This window comes from Festucalex cinctus, chromosome 5 (assembly GCF_051991245.1).
Source record: "Festucalex cinctus isolate MCC-2025b chromosome 5, RoL_Fcin_1.0, whole genome shotgun sequence".
NCBI lineage: Eukaryota > Metazoa > Chordata > Actinopteri > Syngnathiformes > Syngnathidae > Festucalex > Festucalex cinctus.
In genome coordinates this window covers 15508095-15532859 of record NC_135415.1, presented here as the reverse complement: position 1 = coordinate 15532859, position 24765 = coordinate 15508095, and the positions used below count along the sequence as shown (strand labels likewise).

At 38.5% G+C, this 24765-nt stretch overlaps 1 protein-coding gene across 2 annotated transcripts in view; it reads right to left on the bottom strand.

The window, feature by feature from the left end:
* Positions 1-6037: 6037 nt before the first annotated feature.
* Positions 6038-24765, bottom strand: part of tmem8b (transmembrane protein 8B) — a 48439-nt gene continuing 29711 nt past the window's right edge. For both annotated transcript variants that reach the window (XM_077522545.1, XM_077522546.1), the window contains exons 9-13: positions 22973-23115; positions 20138-20316; positions 18565-18711; positions 14278-14394; positions 6038-7436 (exon numbers count right to left, since the gene is read on the bottom strand). In XM_077522545.1, coding sequence (XP_077378671.1) covers positions 7101-7436; positions 14278-14394; positions 18565-18711; positions 20138-20316; positions 22973-23115 — 922 coding nt within the window. In that variant the 3' untranslated portion in view covers positions 6038-7100. The remainder of the gene's footprint in view (positions 7437-14277; positions 14395-18564; positions 18712-20137; positions 20317-22972; positions 23116-24765) is intronic.

Below are 24765 nucleotides of genomic sequence, written 5' to 3'. Positions count from 1 at the left end.
CTTCAACAATATATTGTCATTGTCGTCATGTCATGATATTAAAAGCAGCACATCTGTTCAAAAAGTCGGGTTGATTTCCATTTGTGCAGTTGTAGCACTCTCTGGTGGCTATTTATTTTTTTTTTTTTAGTGCAGTTTCTTTTTAACAAGGCATGTTTTAGCCCTTCTATGTTGCATTACATATTGTGACATGACGAAAACGGCAGTGGCGGTTTTAATATCGTGACATCACAATATTGCCGGTATCGTTACATCTCTAATTTTACCAAGGCATGTTTTAGCCCTTCTATGTTGCATTAGAAAGCAAGTGCTTCTATATATACAGATATTATATTTGTATTTATTTTTTATATATGATATTTATAATAGTTTTGTATTTTTCATTGCTGTAATGTACAAAAGCACAATATTGTACCTTTCTTTTTAGTATGATCTCAGTTTTGTTTTGTTTTTTACAATATTGTGACCTTTTTTGTATCACCAACCTCCCCACAATATCATGATAACGATCATATTGTGACCTTCGTATCGTGATGATATTGTATCGTGACATTTGGCTATCGTCACATTCCTAGTAAACGTACAGATCACATAAGTTGTGGCGGTATCGTTATATCTCTAGTATTTATTGGTCCTTTTGAACAAACAAACAATTTATTTTTTATTTTTTATTGGGAGGGGGGTCAGGGGATAAACTTCCACATGTGACTTTTGATTTGTGTCATATTTGATACATCCGGTCACAATGCTTTAAAATTCATACATTCATAACTGTCAAAAATTTAAAGATACGCGGACATATCAAACAGTTCCAAAAATCAGAAAGAACAATTCCCACTATTAATAAGTATAATCTCAATTGGGGCAATCTTGCAAGGTCCCTGGAAACTCTGGGTGCTACTGCCCTCTCATGGATGATCCGTGCAATGCATGTGTCAGATCATATACGTCAGGATTTAAATAGGGAAAAAAAATATACTCATGAAATAGTGGGCTCAAAATGTCTTGTTTTTAATATGATTTGGTTTTATAGGGTTACACTAGTCTTAGGGTTTCAAAGTAGAGTTTTAAATTAGCCTTAGGGTTTAAATAGTAGGGCTTAAACTTAGGTTATGGTTTCAAAGTAAGGTTTTACGGGGGTTAGAGTTTCAAAGTAGGGTTTTAAACTAGTTCTAGGGTTTCTAAGTAGGGTTGTAAACTCGTCTTAAGGTTCTACGTAGGGTTTTAAACTTGGGTTAGGGTTTGAGACCAGGGTTGTGGTTTCAAAGTAGGGTTTCAAATAAGAATTAGAGTTTCAAATTACTAGGGTTTCAAAATAGGGCTACGATTTCAAAGTAGTGTTGAAACCAGGGCTACAGTTTCAAATTGGGATATTAAACTTCAAAATGAAAGATTGTACTTTGTACATCCAGCATTGGTAGTGGATTGCAACGAGATGTCGCACTCAGTAGCAATCGGCGAAAATGTTTCAGGCTGATGCGGTTCTGGTGTTGAAGGTCGCGGCGTGTCAAAGAAATAGTAATCCCGTAAAATCAGATTAGCGCCATCAAGATGCCATGAATACAAAGAAGACACTTGGCCTGTCATTTCACGCGCGGTGGAAGGACGATTTTCAAATGTCCGTCCAAATTTTGTATTTATTTTTTTTTAAATCCTTGTGGTGGCGCCGCTGCACATAGCGGCGGGCCTTTTATGCTCGCCAAGGACGCCATTCTGACACTCCCAAGATGAGCTTTCTCATTACAAAAATTTCAGGCTGGGTTTTTTTCTTTTGTATTGAAGTGCCTGATAAATATCTCGAAAAAGATTTTCATTGCGTTCGATGTGCCATCCTTGGATGCCTTTGTTAGGTTCTTATAGTCAGATTTTTTTATTTTATTTTTTTTCTGAAGAGATAAATCCAGATAGTTTGAACGTACATGTTGTCCTCTTGTACCTTGTTATAGTCCGAAATGTAATAAAGGCAAATATGTCTTGACAGTGCTTTGCTTATATTTGTGCATCTTCCTTCATACGGAGTTTCATTTTGTAGAGTGCAATCTAAGGATGTTAAATATCTCCTGTTGACCTCATTGAAATTCATTTTTCCGTGATTAATGTACACAACTGTGTCGGTTTTGGTAAAAAAAATAAAAAATAAAAAATAGAGAGAGACTTTGCTTTTGCCTTTCAAATAGAATGCACAGGCCTTGAATAACAAACAGTTGATTGCATTGTACTGCACTCAATTGACTCTTGCTCTACTTTATTGGACCGCGGTGTGCCTGCAACTTTATAACATCCAACGGATCCGAAGAACATTCAGCTCAATGAGGAATGCAACTCGGAAGGGCAACTCAAAGCCAGTTGCACATCAAATGTGGCATCTTCCACAAGGAGATGTTCTGTCCCTGCTGCTGTTTTGCATCGAACACACTCAGTCACATCATAGCCAAGAGCGGCTTCGGGTACCGGTTCACAAGTAGAACGACGATCCGCCACCAAGATGATTGACCTCACAAGGGTATACTCAAATGAGATGATCACAATCAAAGGGATTGAACTACGTGAGACAGGCGGTATAACAGATGTGTAGGCCAAGCTACAAGTACTTTGAAATCCTACTGGCAAATATTGGAGGAGGTCAAAAAATGTCAATAAAAGCTTTACTATAAATGGTCATTTTAACTTACTATACATCGTTTTAAAAAACACAATTGAGTGTTCATTTTCTATACATTGTCATTTATTTAAAATGAAAATAAAATAAAAGCCTTACCATACATAGGGGTTAGGGTTAACCCTAACCCTACATCGTCATTTAAAAAAACGGCTTACTATACATGGTCGTTTTTTTTTGTTTTTGTTTTTTTTAAATGCTTTCCTGTACTTGGTCTTTTTTTTTTTTTAATGCCTTACATGGTCGTTGTTTTTTTTAAAATGCCTTACATGGTCGTTTAATAAAAAGGCCTTACAATACATGGTCGCATTATTAAACACATTATTTTACATGCCGTTTTTTTTTTTTTTTTTTTTTTTTTAATGCCTTACTATCCATGCTCGTTGGCCTTACTATAATGGTCGTTTAAAAAAAAAACTTATTATTACATGGCCGTTTTTATATTTAAAAAAACAACAACACCTTCCTAACATTAAAAAAAAAAAAAAAGCCTTACTATACATGGTTGTTTAAAAAAGAAAAAAAAAAAGAAAAGAAAAAACAAACAAACAAACAAACAAATGCCTGACATATGCTCGTTTAAAAAAAATGCCTTACTATACATGGTCGTTTTTTTTTTTTGTTTGTTTTTTATAAATGCCTTACTATATACATGGTCGTTTAACAAAAAAAAAAAAAAAAAAGCCTTACTATAGGCCCACACGGTCGATTTAAAAAAACACTTCACATTGTAACCCACTGGAAATACTCAAACCAGTGTCAACAAACATGACACTCGCAGCAAAGAACCACACTTATGGAGCTAGGAGAAAATCGACTATTTTATTTAGCGTGAGTGATATAAATATATCTTTTATTGAACGTAGTACGTTAAAAGCGGAAATTACGTTGTTCGCATATCGCAGTCCGAACGGGATACTCCAATCGAGCGCAAATGACCATGTAAACGATCTCGATTGTTTCACAAACCAGAATTCTGATCTTAACCCGAATACTTGCATGTAAATAGGATGGTTGTCTTCGGATTGTTTTGGAGAAAAAAAATAAATATTTTTATATTCTCTTTATTCTGCCTTATAGCTGCTCAGTAGGAGCAAAACTGCAATCGCACTATCGCAGTACTGAACATTGATAACCTTGTCAATCAAAAGTTACCATTGTTACATTTGTGTGAAGACTTCTTTGGCGCATCGCTCTCATTAAATTGTGCAGGTAGTAAATTCACAGGAACAACTAAAATAGCGGGAACGCTCGTAAATATTTTTGTCATTCTCCCCAGAGGAAAGCAACTTGTATCATCACATCCTCCCGCAAAAAAAAAGTTTCACTTCTAATAAAGCAAAGAGCAAATCGTCATGCGGCTTTTTTTCCCGAGCAGAGAGCAGCGCCGAATTATTCATCTCCTCCTGCTTTCTTCGTGCGAGGTTGCTGTTGACAGCGCGGCGTCTCATCTCGCGCTCGCCGGCTTCCATTAGGGCCGCCGATTGCAAGGCGACGTCTTCGACGGCTCGGTCGCCTTTGGAAAAAGCAACAGCGAGAGCAAAAGGCAAAGAAAGAAAACATTTATTGTTTATGAATGTGGTGTCACGCAGGTCCTGTCGTGGGAGAGAAGAAGAGGAGGAGAAGGAAGAGGAGCGGTCTTGATTTGAGGTCTGCAGTGATCCACCTCCGCCTCCGTCTCGCTCTCCCCCCCGACAGGCAGCTGCACTGAATTTGTTCCCCCCGGAGAACAATCAGCACATTCGTTTCAAAGCATTACATTGCCGTTGCAAAAGACACGTCAACATTCCACATGACAACTACTTTTTGTTTTGTTTTTTTACATTTGTGATACCCGCTATAGGTTAGAAAAATGTACATGACATTGTTGTGTCTCAGTGCAAAAGATACAGTAGAATAAAAAACAAAACAAAAAAGTGCCCTTGAGAAATCAGAAAGTCTTCACACAAGTTCAGTGGTTTTCAAAGTGTGAGGTTTAAGAACGTACAGATTTTTTTTTTTTTTTTAATTTAACTGCAAGTTAACTAATTTTTAGTTAAAATGAGAGACAAGACAGTGTGGGAATAAATCTAAAAAAAAAACAAAACACTTTTTGGTGTTCAACACACTGTGATTTGTTCAAAAATTGCAGAATTTCAACTTCAACTGAACTCGTTCAGATGAAACTTTATGCAATAATTTGTGTCTGATGCACAGTGATCTGTTAAAAAATTAAAAAAAATAAAATTTCTTCATCACATTGACTTTTTACACTGTGGTTGAAATGAAATTCAATTTAATTCATTAATATGAATTGTTGGGAATTTAGACAGTCTGATGATCTGCAAAGATTCCCTTGACTTGAAATTTCTTAAAATTTGTTTCCAGTTATTTTTTATACTGTCATTTACATTAGATTTAACAGATAAAAGTAATTGTCACTTCATTCGTGAAAATATTCCAGCTTTAAAATGTCTTCATTTCTTTCCAATTAGTCACTGCTGTTGAAATTACATTCAATGGGAATATTAATGAATTCTTGTGAATTCAGATGCATTATGTTAAAAAATTCTCTAGACGTGAAATTTCTTAATTAATTTTTGTGAATGCAGATAAGTTGTGTTATTTTAAAAATTTTATAGGCTTGAATTTGCTCAATTTCTTGAGTTAGTTTTTACTGTCCTTAGATTTATTAGATAGATTACTTATGTGCCACTGTGGTATGTTTAAAATAATTCTTGCTCTAAATTTCTTAAATTAAAAAAATAATATATATATCTATTTTTAAAAATCTGCCTTGCCTCTCTGCATGACACCAATTTCTTTGCAATGAGTTTTTAAAATTGGACAAATAATAAAGATTAAAGTTAATAGATGAATTCTGTCAGACCCACAGAGTAATATTTTGCTATTTCTTCAAGGTTTCTAGCAAGTTTAATGTAAATGTTTCGCTTGTGTGGACCTTTTGAAGAATATTGTATTATGTGAGGTTGTGAGTAGCCCGTACTTAGGGAAAACCCCAGAAGTGAAACGTAACCAGCCCGTTTCAATAAATAACCAACAGAAGCAGTTGGACAGTCACTGTCAGTTAGCAGCCTTGACTTTGAATGCATATTCACAAACAAGCGCGTGTGCCAGTATGGCACACATTCAGATTTCATTAGAACGACTTATACTATACACACAGCAGGAGTACTTGCACCTGTCTCCATGGTAACGTCCAAAAGCGCTGAAAATGTGAAGCCCCCGCGAAGCGATCGCGCAGGAGCGATGGCGGGTGCACCAAGCATCTTGGGTTAGAATGCCCAGTAATATAAATTTATAGTAAATAAATAAGAAAAAAGCTTGAGTGTTTTTGTTGGTTGCATGTTGTTCCGCCCCCCCCCCCTCCCCCCCCCCCCTCCACCTCTCCAGTACTACAGTACTTTGTACGTATTGGATGTTGAGTTGAGTCTACATGTCTACATGTCTATCCATACAATGATTTTGATGTCAAAGTTGCCCCTACTAACATGGCCGACACGTCTGTCCATACAATCCTTTTGACGGGAAAGTTGCCCCTACTAACATGTCTGTCCATACAATGCTTTTGATGGCAAAGTTGCCCCTACTAACATGGCCGACCTATCTGTCCATATGTTGCTTTTGACGGGACAGTTGCCCCTACTAACATGGCCGACATGTCCATACAATCCTTTTGATGGCAAAGTTGCCCCTACTAACATGGCCGACATGTCTGTCCATATGTTGCTTTTGACGGGAAAGTTGCCCCTACTAAGGCAAAGTTGCCCCTACTAAAATGGCCGACATGTCTGTCCATATGTTGCTTTTGACGGGACAGATGCCCCTACTAACATGGCCGACATGTCCATATGTTGCTTTTGATGGCAAAGTTGCCCCTACTAAGGCAAAGTTGCCCCTACTAACATGGCCGACATGTCTGTCCACACAATGCTTTTGATGTCAAAGTTGCCCCTACCAAAATGGCCGACGTAACCGGCCATACAATGCTTTTGATGGGAAAGTTGCCCCTACCAAAATGGCCACCACATTGATGGGCTGTTTAGCCTTCTCTAGGCTACTGAAAAGTCTTGTTTATCTATGACGAGGTTCCGTTCCAGCATCTGAGGTTTGTGGTTCTTGACCCGCTCAATGTGTAAAGTGCCTTCAGATAACTTCTGTTGTCAATTGGCACTACAGAAATAAAAAAAAAGGACTTGACTTGGACCAGTTGGTGAGAAGAGTCCCCACAAGAACGTCTGCCGACCGAGTCGTGTGGCGTCGCGTCGCTTCACGGGGGCCAACGACGGTAAACCATGACAACAAGAAAATGACCAAAACCAGCCATGGGTCATCCAATTATTTACATCTGTTCTTCAAGTTCTGTGGCTTATTTCCCGTGCGCGAACGTCCCCAAGTCAAAGAAGGCAATGAAGTGTCGCGAAAAGGTAGACGAGCGTCATCAGCTGGTGCAGATGCTGTTGATGGAGATGACGGCCGGGTCCACCAGACCCAGTTCCTCGTGCTCGTTGACGCACAGCTGATAGCCGCAGCCTCGCTTGCGCTTGAGCGGCGTCACCTTGGCGTCGGGTTTGGCGCGGGGCGGCAGCAGGAAGCCCACGCTGCCGGCGATCAGCATGTGCCAAATGCTGTGGATGTAGAAGTAGTTCTCCTCCGTCTCCACGAAGGCGTAAAGGGCCACGGCCGACGTGGCGATGGCCGTGCCGGGGAAGAGGAAGAAGGCCCAGCGCTTCCACGTGGGCGGGTAGCATCGCCGCCGGCGGATGGTGCGCACCGTCTGATGGGCCCACATAAAAAAAAAAAAAAAAAAGAAGAAAAAAAAGAAACATTTAGTGTGCTGTGGGAGAATATTGAAGGTTATTTATAGAGATATCTAATCGCTCTTACAACTTAATGTGAGGAGATAATGGCATAACTTCACGTTATTTTTGAATAACTACATTGATATAACAAATAGGGATGTAACGAAAACGGCAATATCGTTATATAGAGATATTAAAATTGCCACAATAACATCGTCATCATATTAAAAGCAGCACACGTGTTAAAAAGATGAGGTTGTATTCCACTTGTGAGGTTCTAGCACCCTCTGGTGGTTACTTTGTTTGTGCAGTTTAATTGTAATTAGGAATGTTTTGGCCACTGCAGCAGTTATCTCTCATATAAATCAGTCACACCAACAAATATTGTTCAGCATCTCCATAAAAAAAACAAAAAAAAACAAAAAACACATTCCTACATTACTTCAGCCAAACACAAGATTGTGGCAAAAATAAATAAATAATAAAAATATATACATATATTGTGCTTCCCCCTGCCCCCAATATGAGCTTTAAAAAAAAACATTTTTGGTAATATCTTGAGTTTTTACACAGTATCGTAAGCTTTTTTATATCGCCAACCTCCCCACAATATGGTGATCGTTATCGTACCGTGAGTTCCATATCATGATATTTATCGTATCGTGATGTTTGGCTATCGTTACATCCCTAATAAATAGACAACCATGTTTAGACTCTCCGACTTCCCAGCTTCCTCGAATGCAGCATACATACAACCTCATTATAGACAAATGCTCCCTGCCTCGAGGTGCAGTCCCCCCACCCCCTTGACCCACTTATCCAATCAGATTGCGGCTCACCCAATCACATTCCGACACCTTCACTGACTCGCAGACAGTCGGAAATTCTAACAACACAGATGCAAGTTAACTATTTGCTACAGTTTTTTTTTTTTTGTTTTTTAATCACGGGATAAATATTTTGAAATAATGTATAGTAGCGACCCCACTACCGTCATTAATATGTGGATTCTTGCTACAGTTCTATAAATTCACACGTCTGAAAAATACAAGTTGTTTTTTTTGTTTTGTTTTGTTTATTATTAGCGCAGTTATTCATTGCTAATTGTCATAACAAAGCGGTTGTTGATCGACCACACCTCATCTTCATTTCGTCATCTGCTGAATTTGCTAATTGACAGCTGACTTGAGTAAGTTAGTCTGTTCATCAGCTAGCATAAGCAAATGCTTTTTCTTTTTTCTGCTTTCGTTGTACTTGAGATTAGACTTGCATGTTTTGCTAGCTAACATGCTAGTGGGCTAATTTTTAGCCAAATAGCAACGATGCTATTTTGCCGTTCCGACCAACCACCTGTTGCTCTAGGCCAAGTGTCCTCGTTAATGCTAAAACAGTGCTAACATCATTGTGGTGTGGTAACAACAGTTAAATACTAAATATGGATTTTTGTAGCTAACAGCTTTTACAGCAATCAGTATTTTGAAATATCACAACTGAGGAACATTTTTTTCCATTTATGGATTTGATGTTGTTGCTTGGTGAAGGCAACGATCATATTTGATGTTTATTGGAGGCGTCTATCTCAGGCGTACGACGTGACGCTTGTGACAATCAACCGATCGATGTTTCCAAAGGCAACAGCTGCACCTCGGCTGCCGTTAGACGTAATTAATGTTGTTATTGGCGCCGCGTTGTTCCCACCGTGCTGCGTCGTAACTGCATGTCATTTTAAGTTTTAAAGACGGACTATTCGCATCCGCTCCTAAGTGGCCCAGAAATGCTGGAAAATGCTGACCGGGAAGATTTTTCATCTTTCTCTGAACGCCGTCTACACATTTGCCGTATTTCCCTTTTGTTCCCACTTCATAAACACTGATTGCTTGCATTATATGTCTCCCAAGGCGCCTCGCTATGGATTGTGAAGAGTCAGACAGATATAGAGCACCCATGAGTGACCAGGATAATTACATGGAATCCAGCTGGAAAATGGCCGCGATTAAATTAGCATGCCGAATACATGCGAGGTTCAAGAAATCATTTAAGTGAAGCCAAGTGAAAAGAACACTGCTGTGATTTCAGTTTTTTTTTTTTTTTTTTTTTTAATACACAAGTCAGGAAGCTCATTTAGTTTGTGTCATGACTAGGGTCATGCAAGGGTTATGTTTACTGTCGTGACTAGGGTCATGCAAGGGTTATGTTTGGGTCATGACCATGAGGTCAAATGTCTGTTTTGAACTGATATAACCAGCATCTAGTTTCAACTGGTAAGATGCTATGTGATGTCAGGAATCTTTAATCTCTTTATCTGGTAAACAGCCAATCAGATAATTCCTTGTCAGTCCTTTTACCCACATGGCTAGCCACAACCAATCAGATTGATTCGCTGTCTACATAGGCTTGTCTGAGAAATGTGTGTTTTGTCGGATTATTACCTTTGTTCCTCTGTGCAACTCCACGGCCCAAGTTAGCTTAGCGTCTCGTGATTCTTGATACATTCTCGTTGTTTCTCGTTTAGTCAAATGTGTTCTACACCTCTCGATGATGCGCGAATAACGAGTTAAAATCTTATTTGTGTCTGCGTTTTTGGGATCCAACTTCAGAACAGTTGAGGAATTAGAGATTTAGGCGGTGACAGATTTCAACCTCGATGCACACGACACTTCCTGCAAAGCCGGCAACGTTCGGTAACCAACACTGACTAATTCGCTTGCGTCTGCGAACGTGAACAATCTGCGGGTGATGAAATGAAGGCACGCTTGTTGAAAACGGAGGAATGGGGCATATGTGGAGAGAAGAGACTGAACGCAGACATAATCACAATACTTTTACACGGCAACGTTATCGTTCAATTCCGGCCATCATGACCCGTCGGCGTGTGCTTTATTGCCGCGCCGACATCCCAGACTATCCGTCACCCGCTGTAATCAGCGCGGACAAGAAGACGCATGCATTCTGTTGTGTTCTGCTGATCTCATCACTGCACATCACACAACACTTGCATACGCGTGTCGCTTGACAAATGAAAATGTAATTGCATTAAAAAGCAGTTGCGGACCAACAACACACACCCCTTCTGCATGAACACACACTATGGTTATCAGAACTCAATCTATGAGAACCATCATGTCAGCAATTACATGCAACCTCCACCATTTTAAAGAGGTTATTTTGACTTTGGTTGGGTAACTGTACCAAAACACACCACTTTACAACAATGGATCCTTTTAAGGGGATATCTCTTCTACCCGCTATACTCCTCATGGTTTGGAGCAGGGGATGTCAAACGTATCCAATCTGACAGGGGGTTCCAATCCGGCCCGAGAGGATAGAACAACATTTTAACTTCAATTTTTCAGTCAAATGAACCGTAACCACTTATCACTTAAATGACATTCTGAAATTGGCTGTTACTCAGGATTTGCGGCCTGATATTGACCCACTTGCGAAGGATAAAAGATGACAAGTTTCAGGACTAAAATAAACCTACTTCATATAAAAAAAAATTTAAAAAATGTGGTGCCATCTCAGCACTGTGAAGAATACTGCTTTGTGAAAATAAATACACCCTGAATATTGAAATATTAAAATATCAGTTAACAGCTTCCAAAGTTGGTTTCATTCCATCTGTGTTTTTGCAGCATAATTTTCGCTTCCAGTTAAAATACGTAATTGAGATGTGTGGGGTTTTTTTTTGGTTTTTTTGGTTTTTTCCAGGGCCAATACAGATTATTAGTAGTCAAGTACGCTGGTAACCAATATTTGGAGCAGATATTTATATTCACTAAAAGGAAAAATATTGGCATCAGTTTGTTTGAAAAAATACAAACTCAAGCTCTTAAATTTGTTTTGAATTGTTAAGCATGTGTTTGTTGAACAACCTTTAGGGTTTGTAAAAAAATTGGAGTTTAAAAAAAAACTTAGTCAATAGACATCTTTGTTTTAAAAATCTAACAAAAAGTTTAGGGATCTCCCAGGGGAAGTAGCATGTCTTCAAAAGTTAAATAAAACCTTAAGTAAATAGGTCCCTATTTTTTTATTTTTTTATTTTTTTTACAATAAATAAGGTTTTCCAAAATTGAAAATATTTGAAGTGTTTATTTATTTATTTATTTTTTTAAACAGAAGGTTTAGAGAGAGTTCCCAGGGTCAGCGGCATCTCTGAAAATGTAAATAATTCGTTCCCTGATGTTAACAATTTTTTAAAATGGATCCATTATCGGCCATATGACTCTTCAAAATGGCCGATATCGGCGCCGATAATTGGTCTATCCCTAATAAATAAATAAAATATTATTGAACATCTAGCTAAACTTATATATGTACTTCAGAAGCAGATTTATTGGCCAAATATGTAAAAACATACAAGAAATTTGTCGTCATAGTCACAATCTGTCTGAGAAACACAAATAAAACAGAACAGGAAGCCTGGTGGTTCGTTAATTAGCACCCTTTAGAGTTTCTTAGATGGAAAAAGGGGACATGAGGGAGGGAAAAAAAAACCTAAGGCCTAATCTGTATCTGAATCTTTAACATTCACTGCCTTTAACAAGTATATTTGTCAATTGTACTTTTTAGAGTGGGGATAAATGGGGGAGAATCAGATTATGCTCCACTGTAAATGTCAAACTTGGAAACAACTTTATCGGTAGATGACATCATTGCCCCATTTTATATGAAATAAACACAGTTTCAGAGTCCATGGGAGAAATGGCTGTATTTTGGCAAACCTACATTTTTCTACTGTCAACTATAAAAGAACGGGACGGGGCAAAAAGTAGGGAGTCTATTCTGTCATTTGGTAGATTTGGTGTATATATAATGATTAAATATCGCGTGGGTATTGAAAATTTTGAAATTTTCTAAAATGGCTGGCAGTGAATGAGTTAAAGGAGAACACAGTAGGGGGGTGCATCACCTGTAGCTAGCATCCTCATCGGCCCATTTCTTTTTCTACAAGGTGCAGTCAGCTAGCTAGCTGGTCCGACCACCCAAAAACGGCATCTTCCTTGGTGCCACAATTTACAGAACAGCTCAATGTTATTATTTACATTCACACAATATGTTTGTTTGTGTTATTCAGGCTACTGAAATATGGAGCCCAACATGTAGCTAGCTAGCTATTAATTAGCGCCTCTCGTCGCCCTATGATAATCTGGTGAGATATATTCTCGCCACCGGATGCTTTAAGCGTATAAACTTGTATTTTTGCGGCTCAAACATTTAGAGATGTGTATGTAGGTGAGTGGGATGCGTTTGCAGCGCATTTAACGGACACACTCACAGCGTCTGAAAACAGAGACAATTTCTTCATTCATTCAGTTTCGGCACTCGGCAGGCTTGTTTATAACATTCTTTGTGGTATGCCAAACTGATAAAACATTATTTGTACTTTACAAGGACTTTAAAATGTAAAAATCAATTGTTCATTTCCCCTGTTGCCGGACGTTTTCTTCTTTTTCTGGTACAAAAGCTGAAGGCAGTCGATTTAAACATCGAACTTCGGTGTCTCAGAAAACTCCCACATCATCAACACATCGTTTTCCAGACCAAAGCCGCACACTTGTGTTCTTTTCCAGCCCCGGTCTGAGGTGTGCTGCAAAGTCTTTTCTCAGAACCTGACCTGTTATTTATTTATTTATTTATTTATTTATTTATTTTTGTATGTTCTCAGTTCAGAGAGCACATGAGTGCCGAGAGAAGAAGAAGTCAGTGAAAGAACAAGATGACTTGTAATGGAAGTGTAAGCCATGACTAATACCCACCACAGGCTGCACAACTTTTTAAAAGCCCTTCAGTGATAATGTGAAATAGCGCCATTGGTCCGAAGGGCACGCTTCTTAGCTGCGCTCATGTGAGCCTAAGTGACGGATTACACCTACAAGCAGGAGCAAGTGGAGAGCTGCCGAAGTCAAACACGCCCCCGTCAGCATTAGCTTCATTGCTAATACACGAATGTTACCATGCTGCGGTCTGACGAGACTCTCAAATTATGGGAACTTTCCTTGGGCGTTGATTGCAACTTGTGATTTATTTGTGGTAATGCTGAATCATTCCCACACGTTATTGTGATTTTTATTCTCCACACTTTCTTGCCATGTCACAACTCCCACATAATATTTCCGATTTACACTGTTCAAATTTCAACTTGCTTCAAAAATTCACGCCTCCCGTGGTACATATCGTCTGATTCCACATTATTTACAGTATCCGCACAATTTAACGTTAAATATGAAATTTTCCCCATTCATTTTCAATAGGAAACACATTGAACTATTTCTAAGTGTCACTTTCCACGCCCACTTTCATATATAACTTATTGTTACCAAGTGCTTGTTGGCACAGTTGGTAAAGTGCATTGTCCAGTAACCAGGTCATCATTTCGTAATTTATCTCTCAACGTACTTCATAAGCATTCCACATGCATTCCAATCTTAGCATTCAGCTTTCAGGATTCCCACGCATTCTCCAGAAATTGCACTTAGTCTAGTTATTTATTTTATTGTATATATTTATACTCCTATTATGATTACAAAAAAAATGAAAAATTGTCCTCACTCAACTGTCTCTTATATAAGTATGTATTATATACTATAATATTATTTATTTAAATGTTAAATATAATACCCCTCCATTAAATTACCCTTAAATAATTCTCAACAATTCTGACAATGTGCAATATTTCCAAAATACCCCATCTTAACTTCCCATAAAAATTTCCCAGAAACTTTGCTGGGGCATGCGATACATCTCAAATACCAGCAAGGGCAGTTGCACAGTTTAAAAAAAAAATGTCAGCTGGAGAGTAAATATTTGACTTACCCATGCCACCGCCATGATGCCCAGAGCAAACAAGCTGGGTCCCAGCAGGTTCCACAGACCGTGACGGTCCAGCTGCAAAGCCATGGACAGGGACATGGCCCCCAGCAAATACAGCACCTGGGGGGAGTAAAACAATCACCACATGCATCAATGTTGAGTCGCTCTTAACGCTGCAACCACAGACAGTCGAAGGGTTCTCCTTTTTTTTTTCTTTTTTTTTATAGTGTAAAATCGGGTGCGCTAAAAAGACATGTGGTAGATGACATCTTGTCTGCAGCCATTTGGTACCACACTAAAAAAAGGCCCACTGAGTCCAACTGATTAATGAGAAAGTGATAATTGTGAGCTTGGTTGTGTTTTGTCTGTGTGATCAGACAGAAACATTTGGGTGACTATCAGTGGGATTTGCATCCTTCCGATGCAAATGTTGCCATCCGGGATGAAAATCTCTTTAGGTCCAGGTATTTTTAGTTCTGCATTTTTTTTTAACAAATGAGCAATAAATATTAATCTGTATTACTATAAACAATAGCAGATTGATTATACATACATTTTTTGGTCTTAGGTTAAGCTTGTGCAAAAATAAACCCATGAACCAGGGTTTAATATGAAAGATATTGGTTACTTCATAAACACTTTGACTTGCAGACTTTTAAGTGTTCACGCCGACAACTTCACAAAATGCTACCATAAGAAGTGCGGTGAAAACACAAGTCATCAAATCACAAGTCAGATCACAACAATAATGCAAACAAATCTGTTCATTGTTATCACTATGTGTTAGCCTAGCGACCAGAAGTTAGCATACTCTGAGTACAGATTTCATATATATATATATATATTTTATAAAATGCTATTTTTTCTTATTAAAATACATGACAACATGACGTTAATAATTTAATAAATTACTGCTAATGGCATTTTCATTCAGTTCAATGGGAAAAGATGATTTGCAAATGAGTGATTTATTTATTTTTTTAAATAGTTTTTTACAGCATTATGTTGCGAGCATGGCCAGGGAGCAAATTTAACTCGTGTGTCAAGGCAGGGCTGTTTATAAAATGCAACTGTCATGAGATGAGCTCGATCCTCTCTGCTGAGTTCCCATCACAACAAATGAAAACAAAGCACAAGAAAGGAGGACGTGAAGCAAGGTCTATAAATAACCAGCTTAAGTTTTCTTTTTTTTTTGTCAAGCTCACAAATTGACACAAAGCCACAAGCATGTAAGGGAAAGATAAAGTGCGAGTGGAGGAGGAGGAAGAGGAAGAGGTGGGGGGGTAATCGATAAGATATGCCACACCACACATGCCCGTCGTCTGCGTTGCGTCTGCTGGGGGAACGTGAGGTGACTTTTTTTTTTTTTTTTTTTTCCTCCCCAAGTAGGGAAGGGATGACCCACCCGCAGGAGAACACGACTAATTGGAATAGACGAGGGAGGGGGGAGGGGGGGGTAGTGTCGGCGTGCGGCAGCAGTCATCAGTCATGCCGCACCGCTGGGTCACACGGCAACGCACGCACCGCGTGTAGTGTATTCAAGCGAGCGGACGCGCGACCGCTCGCTGGCAGGCCGGCCGCTTTAATGAATCATTATCTGTCACGGTGATGGACGAGCTTGTGTGGATTCAAGTGGGGAGGATTATTTTTTATCTGTCATTTACGCTCACGCCGTCACCTGCGCGGCGAAATACAACAGCGCGCGCACGCTTCCCTTTGTGGCGATTAGCATGTTTTTGATCAAGCTGTGTCGAGCGTCAAGTCAATTAGTCGGTAAAGCGCACACGTCTGCCAAGTTTTCACTGCTTAACCGGGGACTCGGACCATGTGGATGTTTTTGAGGCCGATTTCGATTTTTCGATTTGTCATTGCTAAGTGCAGACTAGAGTAACGAAATTTCACGCAACAGGTTCAAACCATCTGAGAAACATGACCAACAATGACCAACAGAGGGAGACAGGATGGAAAGGCCTGTCGGCACTTGCTAAAAGGTGCCCCAAGATCTTTCAATAAAGGGAGACGGAAAAAAAAAAGACATGGCTCAAGCCAAAGGGGAGCATAGCAGAATGGAGTTAGAATCATGCCAAAATCCCGTAAATACAAAAAAAAAAACATGATCTACGTACACAAAATGTGTGATCTACTCACACAAAACCTGATCTACACACACAAAGAAGCATATCTTCAATTACAAAAAAAATAAAATAAAATAAATCTTCAAGTCCAAAACAATGTTTTGCATACGTAAAAAGCAATTCTACAACTACGGATAAAAGTCACGTGACTTTTGGCAGTGATATTCTGCCGAGCAGTTTTACGTGCCGAAAATCCAAGATCCACACGTGCAAAGCCAGTAAACTTTATAGCAGGGGCGCTGTTGACCAATCACAGCGTAGTAGTTATAAAACGAGTTGGCCAAACTCTCTCCATACGGCGCTGATTCAACAGTGCAGAATATCACTGCCAAAAGTCACGTGACTTTTATCCGTAGTTGTAGAAGTGCTTTTTACGTACGCAAAACATTTTTTGCACTTTAGATTATTGTTTGTTTGTTTTTTTTGTAATTGAAAATATGCTTTTTTTTGTGTACGTAGATCACGTTTTGTGTGTGTAAATCAGGTTTTTTGTTTGTAGATCGCGTTTTTTGTGTTTACGGGGTTTTGGCATGATTCTAACTCCATATAGTAGAAGCCTAGAAAAAAAACTTGTATACAGTGTTCCCTCGTTTTCCGCTGGGGTTAGGTTACAAAAAATACCCGCAATAAATGAAATCCGCGAAGTAGTTAGCTTTATGTTTTACAATTCTTATAAATGTTTTAAGGCTCTAAAATCCCCGACCGCACAATTTATACACTTTTCTCATTGAGGCATTTACATGTTCTCACATTTCTCTCTTGTTCAAACATTGATAATGTTCAAACCTTCATAAATGTTATAAAATGGGTATATTACTGCAAAAAAATATGCAAAATTGCACTTAAAAAAAATCCGCGATACAGCGAGACCGCGAAAAGTGAACCGCGTTATAGCGAGGGAAGACTGTACATACATTTAGCATATTTAGCATTTTATGCAAAATTGGCGATCGGCTGTAAAGTCTGAATTTGCCCGATAGATCAATGATGTCACTGACCATGAAATAAGACATAACATGTATTTAATGCTTACTAATATTTTTGGAAGATTTTTTTTCCCAACATGCTTTTCACTTAGCATCAATTATACATGAGTTTTCGGATGTTGCAACAAATAAAATAAGCAGTTTCAACTCATTCACTGGCAGCCCCTTAAATGATTATATGTACGTTGAAATCTACCAAATTAAAAGTTAGATTTTGTCTTTTCTCTTCTACAATGAGCAGTCGAAGAAAAGCTGCTGATCTCATGTAAAAAATGGGCCATCGGTGCCATCTAGTGGCGGTTGTGCATCAGTAAAGTTGCTTCCAAGCAGCATCAGACACTACCCGACTCTTCCTCATTGAAGAACCGTAGTATCAAAATTGATACCAAGCGTCAATGGCAGTGAATGAGCAGGCGGAAACGAATATGGAGACGCGGAAATTGTAGTCAATAGAGGACACGACTTCAAAAAAGACACGTAATACGCAGTTCAACATAGACATGGAGTCTTCTGGTGTAATATTTGAGTCATACTGTTTGAAGGCACGTTAACCTTGAATCAGTGAAGATTAACGGCTCCCTTGAGGTCGCTACAAAGTCCTTGTTTGAAATTTTAATTCCATATTTACAAATAATCAGCGTCTCTCAGGTCCTTTGCTGCGATGTCTCCCTAAACGCAACAAACACTGCGTTCCCACACACAAACACGCGCTTGCACTCGCCAGACCTGACGCACATTTGATTAGAAGAGTCTACAGACTGCGGCGCTCAGCAAAAAAGGAAAACTCTAGAGGACAGCAGATGCTCGTACCCTCGCCCTCCCGTCGGTCCCCCGCCCCCTTTTCTGTCTCATTTACGGACACACGGACAGACGGGCGCGCACCAACCCGGCTCACGACGGGACCACGGTGACCCGCGGAGACGCCGCACCTGTTCGTGTTTGTTCGGCGCATAATGTCAACAAGCAGACAATCACAAAAGGCCAACGTATTGATCTTTGCGTTTACCAGACACAAATAAACACTTTGACTTATTACTGCTTAGCAGCCACTTGTTTGCCTTTGCTTTAAGGTTCATCAGACCTCGGTGTGAAAAGTTTAAAGCAGAATCTCAGTCCACCAAATTTAGCTAAGGTCGATAAAAAAACGATTCAGAGATGTAAACGTGTACCTGTTTAACGATGGACTTGAGCCTGGCCATGGCGATGACCGTCACCCACACTGACATGAGGGAGCCGAGGAAGTCGCAGAACTGCAGAACGTCGTACTCCATGATGCAAAAGACCACGATGCCCGGCTGGTCGCACGCGTGGTAGAACTGACAGGAGGAAGAGAAAAAAAAAAAAGGTGAGATCATGATCAAAATGGATTGTCTGAACAAACAATGTAAATCATGTTTGTGGTTTACATTTTGTGTACACTTGTATGCTAGCAGTTTCCATATTAGCCCCATAACTGTATTTAAACGGCCCTAAAGTCGTTCAGTTTGGAATTGGAGAAACAAAAATGGTCAAAAAAAAGCTCAAAACTGCCATTATGCATCTTGCAAGATGTCAGTGACGAGGTTTTAGCTTGTGTCACGTACATTCTAATAATTAGCATGTCAATGGTGTTTTCCATCGTATGTTAGCATTAAACTGGAAGTCAAACTTAAACATTTCTCGACAATAATATATGTGACCTCACTAGTCTAAACATGACATTCTGATTAATATTACATTTGTAGAATATGAGTTATACAGTAAAATCCAGAAGTTTTTATCCATCTCAGGAGGGCGGCCATTTTGCCACTTGCTGTCAACTGAAGATGACATCACCGTTGCTCAGTGCTCAGGCAAAGACCAATTGCTCACCTGTTTTCTGAAGCTGCGCTGTGATTGGCTGTTACCTGAGACCTGAGCAACATTGACGTCATCTTCAGCCAACAGCAAGTGGCAAAATGGCCGCCCCCTGAGAAGGATACAAACGTCTGGATTTTTGCTGCTTAACTCATATTCCACTAACGCAATATTAACCAGAATACCATATTTGGACCAGTGGGGCTGCATAGAGCATATTATTGTCAAGGAAAAAAAAAAGCTTTCTGTTTGGTTGTTTTAGCATTTAGCAACATGTGGCCTCTTTTCTTTTTTGAAGAACTGTCCAAAGTGCTGCTTTATGTGAGATGAGTTCACTGCTACCATGCAATGCTTGTATCTCAAGTTTGCGCTCTCAAGTCAAAGCAAAAAAAAAAAAAAAATTGGATCATGCAAACGGAATTTATTTCAGTAGTAGTTCAATTAAAAAAAATACTCATTACATCAACAACAAATTTAATATAAAATAATTAAAAAATAATAATTGTCCATTATGTGAATGTCTGTGTGACCTGGAATGGACTAGAGACCAGTTCAGAGTGTACACTGCCGTTCGCCCACAGTCAACTGAAGTATAAAAAAACGGATGGATGGATTTCATCAGACTGGCAAGCTCAGTATCGCATGACTAACATATTTTATTCGGCTTCATTTTGATATTTGTATTCCATGTCGAAGCAAGCTCCCTTCAGAGTGTAAAAAGATCTCTGACACAAGCCTGATAAGTCAGTTAACATCAAAATGTCAGATTGGCTGGTGCGCGTTCCTTGTCAGCAGCGCTCTGCCCGACAGGCCTTTCCGTCAAACCTTGAGGGTCTTTTTGTCCCATCTTGAAAGAAGAAAGAGCGACAAAAAGAGGTGCTTGATGGTGGGCGGTTGGTGACTCACGGTGGAGAAGAACATGGTGAAGATGTAGACGGAGGCCTCCAGCAGGTAGTGGCTGCGCACGGCGATGACCACAGGCGGCACGAACATGAGGTTGCTGAGACACAGCAGCAGGGTGGAGAGGAGCTGGAAGCCGTACGAGTAGGCCTTGGAGTTGTCCGTGCATCCCCAGCCTTCCCAGCCTGACGTGTGTGCGAACAAACCAGGGTTAGGATACCACCAGTTTTCATTTAGGGTTGCTTCTTATTTGGTTTTGACTTTTGATTTTTAAATTCACTTAGTTTAGCAAATTTGCTAGTTTATTATTATTATTATTATTATTATTATTATTATTATTATTGTGGTATTTATTTATTTATTTTTTAAACTACAGTAATGGAGTATTTTTCAAGTGCAAGATTAAAAAATAAAAAAATAAAGTAAACTACAATTCTGAAACAAATGACCTTTCTTCTTCTGCAATGTAGCAATACGGAAATAAATACATTTAAAATGAGTCCCAAAAGCTCAAGTATAATATTAATTGATAAAGATGAAAACAGAGGACATTTTAGCTAAAATTATAGTTACTTTTATTTTAAATACTTTATTGTAGTGTAAAGGCTTTCGAGACCAGAATTCTTTTTCAACTTTGCTTATTTATCAAACCACTAAACAACAAAATATTTAATTTAAATTACTTTCGGTTTGTTTAATCAATGTAAGATAATTTTCTTTTCTTTTTTTCCCCAAAAGCATTGTTTTTCATGAACATGTTTTTCTTCTAATTTTATTTTTCATTATTAATTTTCGTAAACTATAATAACACTGGCAAACACATAACCATAAGGTTTTTTTTGGCTCTCAAGTTGACTCAAGTAGTAACTAGGGATATAACAAGGGCAATATTGCGATATTAAAACTGCCACAATGTCATCATGTTCACAATATTTAAAAGCAACACATCGGTTGAAAAAAGTCAGGTTGATTTTCATTTGTGCAGTTCTAGCATCCTCTGGTAGCTAGTTTTTTAGTGCAATTTAATTTTCATTAGGGATGTTTTGGCCCTTCTGTTTAAAATCTACACTAATTGTCAGATAGGGGAACGTAATATTTCTATGAACCAACAACCGAGTGAATATGTGGAGGAACTCAATGTATGCATGCATTAACAAGTAAGCATCTCAATATTAAATGTTATTAGAGATTGCATTGCAGTTCTGTACAAAAGCACAATATTGTGCTTTTTTTTTAGTATGAGCTAAATTTAATTTTATTTTTTTACAATAGTGTGATCTTTTTTTAAATATCGCCAAACTCTCCACAATATCGTGATAATTATCGTATCGTGATGTTTGGATATCGTTACATCCCTAGTAAGATGTACAAGTAGTTTCAGTTAATTTTCAATTAAAAAAAAACATTGTTTTTCGTGAACAATTTTTTTTCTAATTTTATTTTCATTATTTTGTTATTAATTTTCATTAGCTATAATAACACTGGCAAAAACACCACCAGAAGGCCTCTCAAGTTGACTCAAGTAGCCTAACGCAAATTGGGTGTCAATGCTGGGTTATGCAATGGGTTACTTACCAAAAAAAGCTAACAGGTTATTAATATGGCTGTGGTTAGAAATAATAGAAAGTTGCATCATCAGCATTTTGTAATATGTACGTAGACGAGTTATCTCGAAAGTGTCAGAAACCGGAATTTTGACCTCGGTCAGTGTTAGCTGGAACAGGAAAAGCATCTTGTGTAAAAACTGTACCCAATGTATCATACGAATGACTTGCAGTAGTGACCCCATGCAGTTGGAAAGTTGCTTCTTCTTCTTCAAAAACGGTCTGCTGGGTGAAAATAATGAACCCAACCTTGGGTAAAAGAAACCCAATCTGCTCAATATCCACAGCTGGAAAATATCCCAGCATTGCTTTAGTGTGTAGCATCCGTGTTAAATTGAATCTCAACAATTCTCTCATCAGGTCGTCCTTGTAAACAACACGTCTTTTCTGCGGAGAAATACGCAAAAGAAGGTATTTGGGGAAGTTGTTTATCCGGCACAATGGAGCCTCCTGGCGAGATCGCCTCTGCCGCCACATGAATTGGATCCCGATCAAGAGGCAAATTGGATAAGACAGCGTGAATTAAATATTTGTGAGCACAGTTGAATGGAGAATTGGAGGCCAGGGGCACGAGCGGGAGGAGCCGCGTATAAGCAACGGCGACGAATTTACCGCCGCTGATAACGCGGCAATCAAAGCGGGATTTCAAGAATAATCCTCAAAGGACAAGCTTTGTTTAGCTTTATTAAGCTCATACTTTATTGAAGAGCTGCTCTTAATTAAGCGCCTCTTTTATTGTACTTTCCAAATTGCTCGAATCAAAAGATTAACATCAGCCGCTGTATGACCTTAACCGATAAATTTAATCAACGGCTCGTCAAATCAGTTGTGGGGGGGGGGGACAAAAAACAACTCTGCACTTTCCTTCCCTGTCTGGCTACATGATGTATTTTCAGATAAGAAAATAAAATCATGTAGTCGATCTATTACCCAGTTGAAACTTGGATATTTGATTAAAAAAAGGCTTTTGGCACACTGATATTTGGCTAAATGTTAATTATGGATGAAAAATAATTGGCAATCAGGACAAAACACATTTTTTAGCTATTATCCACGTGGATAGAAGAAAGTGTCTTTCATTTATTCCCTGATGAATGTGATAACAAAATCTAAACAAGGCATGATTTGATATACATGGGGAAAAACTTGAAAGTGTTTATTAAAAAAAAAAAAAAAAAAAAAAAAAGAGTGAACTTTTAATGCAATTCATATGATGCAAAATACATTTTCTCCTTACCTGCTTTGCATTCACACGCGGCATAAAGGTAGTTGTTGGTGCGAAGCAGCTTGCACTGTCCGTACGTGCCGCAATCATTGATGCACGGCGTCAGGTAGGCGCGCATGTACACCTCTGCAGTCATGTTGGCGCACGCCTCAAAACTGCAACGTACACAAATATTATGGAGGTGAAGATTTTCTCTTTTTTTTTTTTTTTTTTTTTTTTTTTTACCAGCATCAGACATTTGGAAAAGGGTTTATCAGATGTCGTTTGTCCTCCAATTCAACTCAGCCAGGAAAAAAAATAAAACCTGTAAATCAAAAGCTTTGAAGTCGTACAGTAGACATAAATTTTCAAAGTTGATAAATACTTTAGTGGTGCCTTAGCATAGCACATAGCTGCATTGGTTTCAACTTGAATGTGTTCAATTTATAGTGCTGCCTTGAGATACAAGTTTAATTCATTTCATGACGATCTTAGGAACTCAAATCATTTCCCCAATGAAATGAAATGGAAACGCCATTAATTTGTTGCAACGGATAGACAGCTTCTTTAGATTAAAAAAAATAAATAAAAGAATATGTACGTTTGTACCAGATTTTACAATCCTATGTAGTTCCTAATAATGGGTTAGCATTAAGCTAGCAGACAGAAACGCTAAGCTATGTAGTGGTCTTAAATACAAAAAGGTGTTTTTTTTTTCTCTCCTAGTTTTATATTTTGTTTATTAAAACGCTCAAGGTTATGCTAGAAGTTAGCCTGCTAAGCTAGCACAAATTGATAATGTTTTGTGATTAATATGGACAGCGTAGCTTAAACATTGCTGTGGCTTAATGACAGCTTTATATACATTTTTATGTTGTGCTGTAGTTTATGATGATATTTCTTATTTTTTATGTTTTTATTTATTATTTTTAATCAGGCAGTAAGAATGTCACTGGGAATGTCATTGGGGGACTGAGATCCATTAGTGGGTTTAGCATAATTGTCAAAATAAAAGCAGAATATTTAGAAGCCTTCTGAAATACTAATATTACATTTTTCATACTCCATGTTATTTTTTCATACAGCAATCTCTTTCATGCTCTCATATCAGTTTATTTTTATATGCACATGACCTAAAACTGTCTCAAGTGGAATTATTTATTTTCAAAATTGTACAAACAGACTATAGTTATTTTATGCAGACATCATAACAAACTGTCAATTGTTACCGCAAAACAAACAACGAGACAACGGATTCACTTGTAATCACTTTTTAAATACACGGGCGAGAAATATATTTTTGCGCCGGCGTTGTCGCTTGACTAATTGCCAGATCGTACAATCAATCACGGCGATTGAAACTGCGGGAGGTAACAAATGTCTTCCTTTGCCTTTTTCCCTGAATTCATATTACATCGACGCAGCTGCTTGCCCGGTTATTTTTCACGTTTTATCAATCAAGTAAATTGGAGTTGTGAGGCAAACCTGTCACTCGCGCTACCTCGTAACACACCGACCTGAATAATTAAGTGCAAGTCAATATGTAAAACTCCCAGATTGCCATGTGCGTATTTTTTTCAGAGCACAGCAAGGCTCACGTTCACCATCTGTTATTCACACTGAATTGCAAATCCCGAGTGGATTGGAGAAAGGAAAAAAAAAAAACTCGCTCTATTTCATTCTGTTCACACTTTTAAGGCTCGGGCCAAACAATGCCAAAAAAAAAAAAGACTGAGAATTTTGCATGTGTCTGACAGCTTAATAGAAACAATTTCCTCTCATTTTCGTTTTGACTTCCTCAAAATGACTTTAACAATAATCGTAGA